Source organism: Mus pahari, chromosome 13 (assembly GCF_900095145.1).
Source record: "Mus pahari chromosome 13, PAHARI_EIJ_v1.1, whole genome shotgun sequence".
NCBI lineage: Eukaryota > Metazoa > Chordata > Mammalia > Rodentia > Muridae > Mus > Mus pahari.
In genome coordinates this window covers 34670768-34687759 of record NC_034602.1, presented here as the reverse complement: position 1 = coordinate 34687759, position 16992 = coordinate 34670768, and the positions used below count along the sequence as shown (strand labels likewise).

General features: G+C 36.8%; 1 protein-coding gene across 3 annotated transcripts in view; it reads left to right on the top strand.

Moving 5' to 3' along the window:
* Positions 1-16992, top strand: part of Rab28 (RAB28, member RAS oncogene family) — a 67016-nt gene that overhangs the window by 14245 nt on the left and 35779 nt on the right. For all 3 annotated transcript variants that reach the window (XM_021210572.1, XM_029545259.1, XM_021210573.1), the window contains one exon: positions 6649-6778. In XM_021210572.1, the coding sequence (XP_021066231.1) occupies positions 6649-6778 (130 nt within the window). The remainder of the gene's footprint in view (positions 1-6648; positions 6779-16992) is intronic.

Genomic DNA, 16992 nt, shown 5'->3' with positions numbered 1-16992 from the left:
AAAAAAAAAAAGAAAAGAAAAGAAATGAAATAAATTATTTCTCTTGTAGGTTAGATGAAAAAACAAAACAAAACAAACAAACAAACAAAAAAAAAAAACAACAAAAACCCTGAATCAGTGAACTCTTGTTTTTCCATTTTTTTATAATTTGGTCTTTATTGCTAAAGATGGTTCTGAGCCACCATGTGGATTCTGGAAATTGAACCCAGGTCTTCTACAAGAGAAACAAGTACTCTTAACCTCTGAGCCATCTCTCCAGCCCTGAACCTTTCATTTTTGATATTATGATGTATTCAATATTTTATAATTATTAAGACTACAATTACTATAGTCTAAATAAAATTACAATAAAGACTGTTACTAGGAAAATTATTAAGAATATGAAATGTTAAAATTACGGTATCATTTGCCAGTTATACTGAAATTATAATAAAGATGAGAAAAACTTACTAAGGGCATGAAGTATTGCCACCAATGTATGTTACTTACAAACAGCAATCAGTTATTTACCTTGAGAATGCTGTGTAGTTGTAATGACTAATGCCTATTTAAATACATGAAACAGATGCACACAGTACTCCCTAAAGTAACCTTGCATTCATGTAGAAGAGTATTGAACGTTATGAAGAGAAGTGGTCGTGTCTTCTTGAAACTGAAATGGAAGGTCTAGTATGGCAAAAGCACTGGAGTATTGAAAGAAGCATTTCTTAAGGTTGAAGTATGCTTTCCAAAGGTCATTTGAAAAGGTTTGGGAAGGAGAGGAATGACTGAAGGCTGAGTTAGGGAGGGAAAGAGGACAGCATAGACATAAAGGAGAAAGATGATGGCCTGTGGATGGTCAAAGGTGCCTGGACAGGAGAAATGCTAATGGCTTACATACCCACAGCATTGCAAAGGTAATTAGATTCCACAGTTGCCAGGATTGTTCAGGGACTGGAGTTGAAGTTAAAATGTCTTTCACATCTGAGAAAGTTGTATTTGTTTGTTTTAGTTTTTGGAGAGAGTCAGAACCCTGGATTGATTGATATAGCAAGATACTCAGCTTTGAGGGACCTCCTGAGGAGCTGACTACCCAAGAAGGCTTCTAGGTGCTGGAGCTGGTAGTAGAGGCTCTGGGATTAATGGTTTTGGTAATGAATGTCAGATATTTGGTTCATTACACCTGTATTGCCAAATTTGTAGCCATAAAGTTGATTATATATCCATTTGATATCTGTGATGTCAGCACTGACGACTTTTTAATTTAGTCTGATACTGCTCACTCTGTCTTTTCCCTGAAATCGATTTTTAAAGGAATCTTTTTTGTACAGTTTTTCTCTTTTCAACTTTATTAATTTGTGCTCTACTTTTTATTTCTACTCCTTTTCTTGCTTTGTCTGAAATTGTCTTTATTTTGATTTCCTATCATAGGAACTTATATTGTTGGTCTTTCTTCTTTTCTAATAAATATCTTCAATCTAAACCAGTGTATTAGTTCATTTTCTGTTGCTGTGATAAACCATCTGGACCAAGGCAACTTATACAAGAGTTTATTTTGGATTATGTTTCCAGAGGGTTAAGTGTTAATCACAGTGGGGAGCCATGACAGCAGGTGACAGGCATAGTTACAAGCACAGGAATCTGAGAAATTATATCTTCAGCTGCAGATACAAGTATCCCCATCAGAGTAGTGCTGATTCCTTGGACTAGCCCCCTTAAGAGGAGGCTTTTGACTGGTGATGTGTTGGAGTTCTCTTATAAAAGAATGGGGCAGGAAAAGGATTATTGGATCCTCAACTGAGATTCCAGCAGCTCCCTCCCACACCTGTCTGCCATGTGTATGCAGGTCTGTCCTAATTGCACTTAGCCTCTTGGTCTTGGATGGTACTGGAGTGTGCAGTGTGTAGAAGGTTAACTGACTAGATTTTACTGGTAGCTGATTGAGAACCTATGCTTTGGGGACTTCCGTGTAATTTCTGATTGTCCTAAGAGTCAGTTGCCTTCCAGGCAGAAGATAGAACAGTCAAACCAGACCCCAATCTGCTACTGTATAGCCAACTGTTCTGGATAGATTTATGTCAACTTGGCATAAACTAAAGTCAGCAGACAGCAGTGTCTGCATTAGAACAGGCTGGAAGCATTCATGTACAATATTTTCTGAATTATTGATTGATGGGGAAGAGCCTAGTCCATTGACATGATGCCATCCTTGGCCTGGTGCTCCTGAGTTCTGTATTAAAGAAACTTGAGCAAGCCTTGGAGAGCAATCCAGTAAGCATCACCCTTCTATGGCCTTTGAATCAGCTCCTGCTTCCATGTCCTTGTCTTGTTTGAGTTCCTGTCCTGTTTTCCTTCAATGATAGGCTAGAATGTGGAATTATAAGACCAAATAAACCCTTTTGTTCTCAAAAAAAAAAAAAAAAAAGGTTAACGGAAGGGCCACTCCATTTCTGCAGCTACAGGGAAGTCATCATCTTGGCTACTAGTGCTCCTGTAAGTACTACCTCACCCATGCTCTGATGCTCTGTAAGTGAGCCCTGTAAACTTAGGAGTTCTTTAAGTTGGATTTCAGTGGAATGCACTTTGTTTTGTCTTTGGTGCCTTATATTGATGGGTAGATCCTTTTGTACATCCCTCAGGGAAGAGTGCCTGTAGTTAATGCCGAATTTTCTACTGAATTATAGACAAAGTGAGTGAATAACTAGAATTTAGGAAAATGGACGTTTGATATGAAGTTTTATGTTGTTTTGGCCCTGGACGTGTTATACCTTTTAGGTACAGTTCTAGGTGTCAGAAATAGCAGTTCCTATACTGTCTGTTTCATCCCACTGGTGGTTTTAATTTGAAAGACTTCTTTTCAGTAGAATTGTGTGCTTGTAGTTGCTCTTATCTTGGAGCTCTGCTGATACTGTGCTAAAGTATGGAAGATGGGGAAACTTCTTGATTTTAATGAAGACATGTCAGTCTCTCACTGGGCTTTAGCTCGATGAGAGGCTGGCTAGAGGAGCAGAAGTTGGAGGCTTTCTTTCACCCAAGAGCTAGAATGCTTTGAAGAGTATTGCAGTGGTTACTTTCTCCTTGTCAGAGCCAGGAGTGTCCTGGAGATAAATCTTGTGAAAGTACGGTATGGTTTGAAGACTGGGCTGCTGAGAGTCCCCTGTGCTTCAGTCAGTCCACAGTTTATTGCAGGTTGTCAGTATTACTGTGTACCACCTCCAGAATCTTCTGATGCAGGGAAGTAGGTCTTGTCTGTGACTGTCTTAATTTCCTGTGCTTTCCTTGATGTGCTCCAATCTCAGTTCTCTAATGAGTCTTGAAAAATATCTGATTTTTCTGTTGTAAGGACAGAGATGATGACCAAAGTTCTTTATATGTCAGAAACCAAAACTCCTAAAGTTCCTTTTGCATTTTGTTGTTTTGTTTTGTTTTCATGTTAACTTTTCAGATATTTCTATATAACACTGAAAGTCAAATCCAGTAATAATTATGATAGTAAGAACAAAGATAAAGTAGTTGTTTTTATGTTTAACTGTGTTGAGAATATTTGGGTTAGAGGATAGCTAGGTTAGTGAATGGAGTTTATTTATTTATTTATTTATTTTATGAGTCTAAAAGCCTGTTTTGATAGATCTGGGGACACACTGGTCTAAAGTAGGGATTGGCAGGCTTTCTGATAAAGAGGTAGATGTAAATATTTCAGGGAAGACTTGCAGGCTATTATCTCTGCAGTGAATCAGGTCTGCAGTTGTAATGCTAAAGCAACCACTGATAATTCTTAAGTAAAACGGCATTAAATAGAAGCTTATGAAATATCCATGGACTGGAACATGCCTATACCTTCTGAATCCTTGGCTTAAAGGCATGCACCACCATGCTAGCCATCAGTACATGGTGGCATATGTGTTCTGTTTGCCTATGTTCTGTCTAACTCAGCTATTCTACTTTGAGTAAAGATTTTCATGCATTAATCAAGAGGTTCCACAATCTCAAGGATTAGTTATCACATGTTGGCCTTTGTTTAATGAGTATTAAACACTTCAAAGTTACCATGAGTATGTGACTGTCATTGAATAATAAAAATCATGTACAGTGACGCTAGAGAGATGACTTAGCAAGTAAAACCAGTGGATATTCTTCCAGAGGACCTGGCTTCAATTCCCAGCACCCACAGGGCAGCTTACAAGTGTCTGTAACTTCTGTTCCAGGTATGTGACATCCTCATACAGACATATATACAACATTGGTGTACATAAAAATAAAATAAATTACTAAAAAGTCATGTACAGTTAGCAAATTGCTAATTTCACATTAGCTATTTGGTATGTGTTCTTTGTCTCTTAATCATATAGCTGTATAAACATTTTAAAAGCGAGATCACAAAGAATAATTAAAGGTGTGTCTAGGCTTAGAATCCAAGGGTAGAATTCTTTCAGCAATACCATCACTCCCTACAGAGAGAAGTGGAATCAGTAAGTTGGGGAGTGGCTGTCTCTAAAGTTCAGCTTTGGAACTATATCCTTCGGGAAATAGAAATTGTACTTCTTATTTTAGATAACTTTATTATGGTCAATGATCAAAAAGGGTTTTGAGACCGGGTCTTGCTCTGTAGTCTAGACTGTTTGAGAGTTCACTCTACAGTAGAGGCTAGACTTAACAGTCCTGCCTTAGCTTCTGTAGTTCTGGGAGTATAGCTGTGAGATACCACATCTGACTTTAAAATTACAGAATAATGAAATTGAAAAAGATCTTGGAGACTCCAGGAATCTTATTTTAAGATTCAGGTTTCTTTCTAATGTGTATGGGTGTTTTGCTTGCATGTTTTAATCTGTGTATCGCATGTTTGCAATTCCCCATAGGCCAGAATAGAATGTTGGATCCTCTGAAACTAGACTTACAGACTGATGACAGCTGTCATATGGGTGCTGGGAACTGAACCAGGTCCTCTGGAAGAAAATCCAGTTCTCTTAACACTTGAACCATCTCTCTACTCCCTAGGAATCTACTTTTAAAAACAAGAAATAGGTGACTTAAGGGCCAGTGTGGCTTAATAAAAGCTCAGTACTGGAGGAGGATCATATCAGTAGCCAACTTGTTCTAATTTTAGAAACTCAATTTTTTAGAAGTTTTTGTGAGTTGTTGAATATACTCATGATTAAAATTTTCATATAAACTCAAAAATGTTGTTAGAAATGCTATGTAGTCAAAATGAATTATTTACTAACTGCTATAATTTCTGTTGTCTGGGCTCCCAAGGTTGTTCATATTTATAGTTTATATGCTGGGTAGAAATGCTATGTAGTATTCCAGTAGTGTCTATATTCAGTAATGTCACGTTGATAGCAGCCGCAGTGGAATTCTACCCTTATTACCAACTTATTACTTGCTGTGACTACTGTGTTGTATACCAACTTATTTATATGTCTAGGTTTCCTGGAAGACTTTCTTGAACTTTAGCATACTTGTACTTGAGCATTAACCTCCCCAGAAGTCAGCATAATGCATGGTATAGTGTCTGTAGGCAAACATATTTAGTCCTTAGTCCTTGGCTACAGTCCTGGTTCCATCAGTTCTCTATCTGGGTCATCTTGGTTATTATAACCATTTATCCGTAAAATCTCTGTAGGAGATGTGAGGATTGGTGTAAAGATCTCAATCTGTGTTTGATACATAGCAGATGCAAAATAGTCATTTAATTATAACATAAGAAGTAGACATGAATACCATGAGTGACTTATCCTGTAAGTAGAGATTTGTATTAAGTGTTAGACCACAAACTGGATGAGAATCAAGAATGTAGTTCTGTTATTTTTGTGTATGTATATACTTCTCTTTTTTCCTTCGTAATATAATGGGATAAATTAAAAAGGAATATGATATATAAGAGGCAGGAAGCAACCCCTCTCTTATATTTAGCTTTTCTTGGACTCTTATTATAGTATCACGTCCAGTTTTGCATTGCTCATTTTAAAGAGGATGTCAAAAAACTCTATGTAGTGTGTCCTGGGAAGACTCAATAGCCATGATTAAAGGGACAGAAAATAGGCCCTTTGAGGCAGCCTTAAGGAATAGCGTTTATTTACTCTGGAAAGCAGACTGGTAAGGAGTTACTTAACTGTCTTCAAGTATATGAGGGGTTATTATAAGGAGGATACTTTCCAGTTGTTCTCTAAATGCACAGAGGACTAAAAGAGGAAATCCACAATTCATTTAAAGAAAATTGTGTTAAACACTGAAATTACCTATCAAGGGACATCATGGAATCTTCATTTTTGAAGACATTTAAAATTGCAGCAACAGCAGATGGTTTCTTATTGAAAAGTTTAAATGTTTGACTTTGTGAAAGTGAGAGGCAGTATGTAGTCTTTGCACTTTACTGTGATAGAATTTTCTTATCCTGAATTCACCAAGAATTCTTTAGGTATCTTACTGGGAAATTACTTACAATTTTGAAAAATATTATATCTTAGCTTGCATTGCATCTTTGTTTCATAGTTTATTGTAAATGGATTATTTGTTACTGTTTCTACTTAACTCATTTAAGTTGAAATCAATTTATATATAAAAGCAACTTCATTTAATAATATACTTGATATATCTGAAACTTTGAAGAGTATTATTCATATTATTTCAAATGTATGCTATAAATATTCTGTAATTCTTTTGTGACAGGGAATCCTCTTGGTATATGATATTACAAACTACCAAAGCTTTGAGAATTTGGAAGATTGGTATTCTGTGGTGAAGACAGTAAGTGAAGAGTCAGAAACTCAGCCCCTGGTTGCTTTAGTGGGCAATAAAAGTAAGTTGTTACTACTTATTTATGTGTAGTAAGTTTTTGTGCTTTTGTGGACTGAATGTGTTTTCCCACGAACTGATATATTGAGACTCAGGTTTCCAATATGGTGGTAAGTAGAGGAATAGCTTTTACAAAGTCATTGGGTCATGATAATAGAGCCCTCACGAATGGGATTCGTGGCCCTTATAAGAAGAAAAACCCAACAGGATTCTTTTCCTTAGAAAGGAGGTGACCATCAAACCAGGAAGAGGGCTCACGTCAATATCTGCTGGCACCTTGATGTTGAACTTACCAGTCCCTGGAACTAAAAGAAAACTAAAACTAACTAGTTTATTATCTTGGTCTAAGCTGAGACATTGTAAAGGCATTTGCCTTCCTTTTTTTCTTTGTAAAGACAGGGTTTCTTTCTTTGTGTGTAGTCCTGGCTGTTCTGTAATTTCAGTCTGTAGACCAGGCTGGACTCAAACTCAGTGATCTGCCTGCCTCTACCTCCTGAGTGTCCAGCTGGCATTTGCCTATATTGCTGATTATTTTATTCCCAAAATACATTTGATATCTGGAAATAGATTTTTTGGAGTTTAAGTAGAAAACTTTTTAAAATATGAATAAGCAGCCAACAACATTTTTTCCATAAGCGACATCTAATCTTTGAGCTTTGTAGTATATGATATGGCTCACATTGCACTCACATTGAAAGAATAACTTTCAACCATGTGAACAGCCATTACAGTGAGATTAAGACCTACTGTTGAGTAACTGTTTTGAGGCTTGTTCTGTCATACTTGTTCTGTGACTTTTGGCTGCTTTTGTAAAGGTAAGTTCAAGACTGATTGTGTATGTTCTATCTTCCTGTGATCTTCAGGAAACAGTCCAGGGGCTCTGCAATGGCTCACCTTATGGCCTATTCTAAAGACGGAATAGTGCTTCATTATTCCTCTTCCCATCTTTTTATAAACTTTTCCTAAAATTTTAAAAGTTTATTTCTGAAATGCAGATAATTTTTTTGTGTGTATATGTGGGAGAGAGAGTATTGTGTTAGGGAGAAATACTTGGTAAAAAGTATAAATAACTAATTTTTTGAAATCAGTTTCTTGAACTGATATATAGCATCTAGAAATTATAAAACTGAACCAGGGACTCAGCTACTATTTGGTTCATTGACCTGTACTATTTTTGAAAGGAAAATATTAAGAGATTTGTAGATATACAAGGTATTATGGTGCAATCTGATATGCTCCAATTTACTTGAGGTCAGAGAAGGAGAAAATAAACTTAAATTATACCATGGAGGATTTAGTTGGGAACTGTTTCTTGAGTACAGGAGTTGTTAAATGAATGCCTGTCTATATCACCGAGAGAATTAGCTTCTCTAAATGTCTGAAACATACAGTATATTTTTCTCTGAAATTATTTAGGGAATTGTATTTCCTAAAGGGTGACCTAGATTTCTGCATTGTAGTTGTATATACTAAGATGAACATTTAATAAACCTAATCTCTAGTTTAAAACCATTACAAAACAGGTGTGAAGCCATTTCTCTGCAAAGTTAAAAATAATACTGTCAGCTGTCTAGAAAAAAAGTATTATATGTCACAAAATGTCAGGCCTTTGGTAGAAATTGTAGTGTTTTTTCTTTAGTTTTGACTAAAAATTGCTCATCTGTTTTATAAGTAATTCCTTTGGAGTGGATTATGATTTGTAGTTCATTGAAATCTTCCTTCCAAATAATAGGTTTTGGTCATTTTGGGTTCTATTTTTGTGTGTAGCTTTTCATTTTAGATGATAATTTCTTGGTCAGTTGTCATGTTACCAAAGCATTAACTTATATTCTACTTATACTTTTGTTGGAAGTTTCCTACCGTCATATGGGAAGCTGAAGAGGAAAGAGGGAAGTTGGAATTTGGTTTCATTTCTTTTGGGAATATAGCTAACCATCATCTGAGATAATGGCATAGTAGTGTATAATTATATGCAGTAAGCTGTGTGCTTAGGTTATTCTGTGACACAGCCACCACTGATTGATGTCAACAACAGAATATTAGACTAGATGAAATATTGCTCTAGGCTGGTGGTATTATGCCCAGGTATTAAAAATAAGACCTTATGTAAGTTATTTAATTTTTTTCAGAAAATTAATAGATTGTTTTATTTGAGGTTTACTGTTAAAAAATTCATACTTTTCATTTTTGAGGTAGTGATAAACCCTTTCTTAAAAAAACTGTGTATTTATAATACACAGAATGACACAAAGCAGAGAATATAGTTACATATGTGACACAGTTACAAAGACCGTTACATATGTGACTCAGGCTACATGTGACTGTTTCCTGGCTGTTACTTACTGTATAATCTTTCATTAGCCCAATTTCATGTGATTATAGAGTGAAGGGTTATTCCACAGTTAAGCCTATTAGGTCTTTAACTTTGAGTCTCTTGAATATTTTACAACTTGTGTTTCTAAATTGATGTTACAGAAGTTAATATAATAGTGTGTATTTATTTTCTATTTGGGAATACAATTTTATTTAAATGTAGCAAAATTCACAAAAGACAGCATATTATCAAAGCAAGAGAAACAATGGATTAAGAGTAGAAACTGGTTTGTTATACTCTTGTTTAAACATGTTTACCTTTTGCTGAAATGTTTTTATTTTTATTTTATTTATTGTTTTCTTTTATTGAAAATAGATTTTTTCATACTCTGCATTCTGATGAGGGTTTCCCCTCTCCTATCCCATCCAGACCCTCAGCCCTTCTGCCTTAGAAAACAAACAAATGCCTAAGAAATAATGATAACATAAACCACACACAGGAATTCCAGAAAAACACAAAACCAGGGGCCATAATATATGCCATAATATATACAGAAAGGACCTGTAAGGATATTGACTGCATTTTGTGTTGGTCATCTACTGCTGGGCATGGAGCCTACCATTAAGAGTGGTTCTCCCCCCCCCCCCCCAGTGAGACTCCCTTGGAGAAAACTAATTTTTCAGTTCCAAGAGATTACCAATTGGAGCTAGCTTTTTGGTTAGGGATGCAGGCATGTATCTCAGTTCGGGATACCATCTGGTGTAAGTCTTGTGCATGCTGTCATAGTCTCTTACGATCATATGTTTGCATTATACATCGGTTATGCAGTTTTAGAAGGTCTTGTTTTTTTGATGTCTTCTGTCCCCTCTAGCTCTTACATTCTTTCTGCTTCCTCTTCTGTGGGGTTCCCAAGCCCTGAGGGGATGTTTTTTTTTTTTTTTGAACACAAAGCATACGTAAATACTTTCTGTTTACAAGGTCTTTCACTCTGTACATTGTCTGGCTGTGGGTCTCTGTATTTCTTCCCATCTGTTGTAGGAGGAAGCTTCTATGATGATGGTTAAGCAAAGCACTGACCGATGAGTATAGCAGAATGTAGGAGTCATTTTATCACTGTGTACTTTTGGTAGAACATTAGTATTTGGTTTTACCCTAGGCCCCTGGACTATTTAGTTTCCACTTCTTGATTACTCAAGCAGTGTTGGGTGTGGTTTCTATCTTGTGGAAGTAGGCTTCATATAGGGTTTCTTGGAGGCAGAGCGTTCCAGGGTGAGGATTGGTGGGATTTCAGTTCCCGAGCTTGGGGTGAGTTCAGGGATTGCTGGGATTTCAAGCAGGCTTTTTACTCTGTAGGGTAGAGTTTGGTCACCTGCCTCTGGAGGGGTTGGAGCCATTAGAGTGTTCTGTGGGCAGAGCCTGATGGTTAGAAGTCTTCAGGGGCAAAGCCCCTTCTTTGAGGGGCTTACAATATCCACATATAAATGAATACATACCATATTTGTCTTTGTGGGTCTGGGTTGCCTCACTTAGTGATTTTTTTCCTATCTCTATACATTTATCTCTGAATTTTATATTTTCATTTTTAACAGCTGAGTAATATTTCACTGTGTGTATATGTACTATAATATCTTCATTCATCTATTGATAAACATATAGGTTATTTCCAATTTCTGACTATTATGAGTAGATCAGTGATGAGCATGGTTGAACAAGTGTCTCTATAGAGAGTGAAGTATGTTTTGGCTATATGCCCAAGAGTGTGGAGCAGGATCTTGAGATAAACTCACTGTTGTGTTCTATTTCTTAAAACTTTAGAGAGAAAGAATATGTTGAACAGAAATACAACCTGCAGAAATATTAACAGCTATAGTTAAGTCTTAGTTAAAGTTAGTAGGAGGACATACTCATAACATATTGTGAGCTTATCATTAGTAGAGTATGTAATTACTTGCTTTTTATTAAAAATGGAAACGTTTTTAGAAAAATAGAACAATTTTTTAGCCTATATTCTATTCTAAAAATCTGTCAGACATTAGTAAGAGATAGTTCTTTGTACAATCTAAGATAGTACCTGAAATATAGAGTGTATATAGATCACAGGACTTTGGATAGAGAGAGACTTACTTTACAAATACAGTTTCTACGTTTAACAAAAATGTGTGTCTTCACATCTTCAAGTCTTGATTCCTTATACCTGGAAATGAGAATAGTAGTTTCTGTTTGATAAGTTTAAAGGTTAAGTGAAATACTATATTGTATGAAAAGCAATGAATGTTTTATATATAGGAAGCACTTAACATTTATTTCAGTGTTAATCATAGGTTTTTTGTTGTTGTTGTTGTTGTTTTTGTTTTGGTTTTTCAAGACAGGGTTTCTCTGTATAACCCTGGCTGACCTGGAACTCACTTTGTAGACCAGGCTGGCCTTGAACTCAGAAATCCGCCTGCCTCTGCCTCTTGAGTGCTGGGATTAAAGGCGTGCACCACCACCCCGGCTAATCTTAGTTTTTTATAAGCATGAAATATACATAGCTTCTATCTGGATGATCACACATTATAGTCCATTAGATCCGAAATAGATGTCCTATGAAACTGTCAGGGAGGGAATGATTTTTAGGAAATCATTAGTCACTATCTTATTCTCCCCTTCCCTATGTGCTGGGGGAGGGCCATTTATTAAACAAACTTTAAAATGATGGCTATGGCATATTAAACTGGCCATTGTTAGTTTTCTCAAAGATTGAGCCAGAGGCACTGCTCAAGAAGAAGTTAGTGATTCCGTTACAATCTCTGGCCATGTTACATCTGAAAACAATTATATGCATAAAAGACAGGGAACTGAATCCACCTGGCTTAATCCCTGTTTCTCTGCGGTTGAAAGGCGTGCTTTTCCAGCTTTGGGGAACTCTAGCTTGAAGAGGCCATATTGCAAAGCTTAGGACTATTTGACTTATTATGTTCACTTATGCACACCTTGGTGGGTCTGGCCGTGCCTCTCATACAGATAGCCTCCTGGCTAGTGTTCCTTTCCTGCTCCTTGTTTTGTTCAATTAGTTGCCAAAGGAAAAAATCATAGGTTTCTCCTACTTAAAACCTTTAATCCTTTCTCATTGTTTTGAGTAAAATCTAGTCTCCTCCAGGTTTACAAAGTCTAGGTGATTTGAGTCTGACCTGCCTCGTAGGAACATCGTCTATGTTTCCTATGCTCAAGGCTTGTTCCTCATTCTGCACCCTCCCCTGCCTTTCTTTTCATAAGCCATCCAAGTTCATGTCTTCTGCAGGACATGATTTTCTTCTTTGTCGTTGCTTTCCGTTAGCTTTATTTTGCCACTCTTATCTTGTCCTGATAGTCATCTTTGTTACTGCTTTTGGCAGCTCAATCTCAAGGAACCACCTAGGCCTTTGTGTGGTCATTGTGATCAGTCATTTGTGTGGTCTTATTGTCATCTGATACTGTTTCTTGTATGTCTTTCTACACTAAAACTAAACTTCATGAAAATTAAGAATATCATTACCTGCATAATGGATAAAAGCCTAGTCATGAAAATGGTTGAAACTAGAAGTGTTTGTGGCTCAGAATGTCAGTCAGGGAAATGCTTTTCATTCTTTCTTTTAAAAAATTGTTTGAGAACTTCCAAACAACATGCATACAACATGAAAATGGTTTTTCTCAATAGAGAAAAGGTATTATTAGATGTCCTAAAGTCCAATTTGTCCCCTGGACTTCACCTTAGGGAATATTGCCAGTGGGAGTTCCTTAGAAACTGTATCACAGTTATTTTATGCTTGTTCATGTTTGAAACAAAATATAGTTATTTTTTGATTATATAAATATGAAAAATTTAGAATGTTTGCTGTTTCCAAGTTTGATTTTTTTGTTGGAAACCTGTACATTGGTTTTATTTCCAAGATTTTAATTTTTATTTGTATTTAAATATAGTTTTAATTTCTCTTCAGTGCTTTAGGCAAGATTATAACAAATAAAATGAAAATTTGGGAATGTTAACTTTTTAAAGATTGATTTAAAACTCAGTCCATTCTTTATAATTATGTACCATCTTAATTTGTCATTTTCTCTCTTTAATCTGTTACGTTTTCTTACCATCTGATCCATCAGCTTTCTTCTTCCCCAGCTAGCTCACATTCTGAGGTGGACAGATTGTAAACAGAGTTAACAGGGGTTACATGGGAGCTGCCCTGACCCTGATTTATAGCTTCTCGGTTAGTGGTGGTAGGGTGGTTATCAGGAACATGTATTGGGGGTAGGAATTACCATGCACCAGCATAGAGTGGATGGATGAATGATTTCTGCTCTTAAAGATATTAACCAGATCCTTTCCCAAATAAAGACTAATAACTCAGATTTTTAAACAATCTTCATGACAGATGAGGGCATAGAGAAGAGTGCATCAGGACTATTTAACAACGCTGAGTGTATATTCTTCCTAACAGTGATTGATTGTTCCTGGAGTACTATCTGCCCAGGAAGTGATGTTTTACACTGGGAAGTTGAAAGGTTACATTTTAACATACCCTATAAGTTGTGTTCGCTGTGCTTAGTGGACATGTATTAGAAAAATAAGTGCATTTGAAGCTGAAAATTGTATTCATGCTCTCAATAATATTATCACAAGGCTTTTAAAAGCCTTTTCTTGTTGTTAATAAACTGTGAAAAATGGCTGTGTAGAATTATAGAAACATGATTACTTACACTGTAAATCCTTTGAGGCTTTGAAATTCTTTTATCTGAACAGTAAATAGGTGAGACTACTAAATAGTTAACATTTGATTCTTACCCTGAAGGATTCATATCAACTCCTATAAAATTTATCAGCCACAGTATTATAGCAAGGATATTTATTTCAGAGAGCCCTAATTTATAAAGCATAAACAACTCTTTTATGGATTTGTGAAATTCATTCTGTTTATACTTCTAAACTGAAGCCCCTTTCCTCATTTTTTATTACTTTGCATCTTTTTAATTTTTTATATTTTGAATATATCAATTCTAGAAGACCAGACCCAGGTGTTATTTTAGGTAGACCTGCTGCTTCTCTTCTCACTGCTCCTTTTCTTTACATGTGCAGCTTTAAAGCACAGTTGTGATTATTTGCTCAGTAGAAGCGTTTGGGAGAAAGTGCAGGCAGGAGTCTAGGTGAGAAACAGCTCTCTGTCCTGGTCTGTACATGTATACAGTGCTTCAGGGGGTGCAGGCCTCATTTCACTTTACTTGGATGAATTCTGTTTCCAAATGTAGTATGTAAATGTGACTTAAGATGGGCATGAGAACATCAAATGACTACTGCTTTATAGCCATAACCAAAACCTGTTTTTTTACCTGATACCTGCTTCAGTGATGGTGTTTTGTTATTTTGTAGTGGTTTTAGATACCTTACCTCAAATAATTTTGACTGTGTGGCAAATTACCTAGTTGAAGAAATTATATGTGCTTAGTTTTGTTTTCTTTGTTTTGGGAAGTTGCCTAATCATTTGAAAAAATAGTCTATACCTTTATGGGTGTCCATGGAAGCCCAAGAGCCCTTTGGATCCCCTGGGGGCTGGAATTAAAGGCAGTTGTGAGCTGTTTGATGTGGATATTAGACTGAACTGTCTTCTGGAAGAGCAGAAAGTGCTCTTAACTGCAGAGTCAGCTCCTAGTCTCTTTGTGTTTCTTTGATGGTTTCTTTGATGGATTTTGCATTTTAGAAGAAATTATCAGATATTAGATTAGTATGCTGTGTTCAGTTGATATCCCTGAGATCACTGCTCTTTTCTGAGGGAAACATAGGAGGGTGGATCTGGGGGAGCTGGGAGGGTTGGAGGGAGGTGAAACTGTTTGGATGTAATAGTGAGAGAAGAATAAAAAGATATTTAAAAAAACCCTGTAAGATAGATTTCTTTGTGAAAATGTGCTTTGACGATTTTAATGATAAAATTAGGTCTCTTTAATAGTTTATTATAGTTTATATTTGTGCTAAGTATAGGATAAATCTAATTTCATAAAAGAAACTGGGGATCAAAAACTATTTTGTTTTTAACTTGGAGTTGTGATTTTTACTGTACTGTGTAACTTTGGGAGATTGAATTAGCCAGTTTGAGTCATCTTTATAGATGAAAAGAGGGGTGAGGGGGTTGAAGAGATGGCTCAGCAGTAGAGTCTCACTGCGGGTATGGAGGATCTGTGTTCTCTGGCAGCTGACTCCTTTCTTAAAACACAGTTGCAGTTGGCTTATAGTATACCTCAGACTGCCTTCCTTGTTCCACTGGCCATTTTCCAAGTTCTTTGCTGATTTCTCTTAATTTTTCCAAAATTCTTAAAACATAGCAGCTAGTAATCGTCTTTAACTGCAGTTCCAGGATGCTGGCAGCCTTCTCTGAACACCATGGGCACCAGGCGTGATCCTGGTGTGTATATATATACACATGCAGGCAAACATTCATACGTATAAATAACTCTAGAAGAAGTACAAGAGAGAAGAGAGCATAGCATCATTGATATAATTTCTCCAACCCTATGTAGTTGCCAGTTGTCAGATTGTGTAATTTAACATATTTTTCGTCCTGAGGTTTTAGGAGACTATGATTACCTTTTTGTAGAGATGATTGTTTTTCTTTTCTTTCCCCTCCTCCACCCATCTCCCTATCACCTGTCACCCCAACCCCAACTCCTGTCCTCACTCACCCAGAGTCCGCACTTAAATCTGTTCTATTTTCCTTTCTTAAGGAGATCCATAGACCCCACCTCTTTACCTAACTTCTCTGGGTCTCTGGATTGTAGCTTGATTATCATTTACTTAGTGGCAAATATCCACTAACAAGCAAATATATATCACCTTTATCTTTCTTTCTGGGTCTGGTTTATCTCGGGATGATTTTTTTTTCTAGTTCCATTCATTTGTTGCAAATTTCATGATGCCATTTTAAAAAATAGCCAAGTAATATTCCATTATATAAATTTACCACATTTTAAAAAAATCCATTCTTCTGTTGAGCATCTAGGCTCTTTCCAGTTTCTGGCAATTATGAATAAAGCTGCAGTGAACTGGCTGAATAAGTGACTTTTGGGTAGGATGGAGCATCCTTTGGGTACATGCCCAGGAGTGGTTTAGTCGGGTCTTGAGATAGATCCATTCCCAACTTTTTGAGGAATCACTATTGATTTCTATATTATCTATATAAGTTTTCTTATGCAATGGAGGAGTGTTCCTCTTGCTCTGAGTCCTTACCAGAATGAGCTGTCACTTCTGTTATTGATCTTAGCTATTCTGTCAGGTGTAATATGGAATCCCAAAGTAGTTTTGCTTTGCATTTCCCTGGTGGATAAGAATGTTAAACATTTCTTTTCTTTTTCTTTCTTTTTTATTCTCGTTTACTCTTGGGTAATGGAGGATTTTTTTTTCCAATTTTTTTATTAGCTATTTACTTCATTTACATTTCAAATGCTGTCCCCAGAGTCCCCTGTGTATTTCTGCATCATGCCACTGGCGCCGTATCTGCGTGGGCAGAAAACACCTTGGACTGGGTTCGTACTGAAGGGCTAAACTTCCTAAAATAGAGATGAGCTGTAAGGAAGAACATTATTTATTAATTGGACACAGGAGAACCCAACCCTCTCCCGCATGTCCCATTGTCTCTGTGTCTCTCTCAGTGTCTCAATTGCGTGCGGTCCGATCCTGAGCGGAGCTGTGTCCAGAAGGCGGGTCCAATGAGTGGGCGGTGACTACATCAGTGGTTGTTCCGGGCGACAAGTGGGCGTTGACAGTGGGCCGTCTGAGGATGCTGTATCCTGGGACGCTGTATTCCAGGAGATCCAGGGAGCAACTCTTAGCGTGTCTGCAAGGGGCGCAATACAATGCTTAGAGGGAGAGTTGCCAGTGGAGGCGAGAAAGACCCCAACAGTCCCCT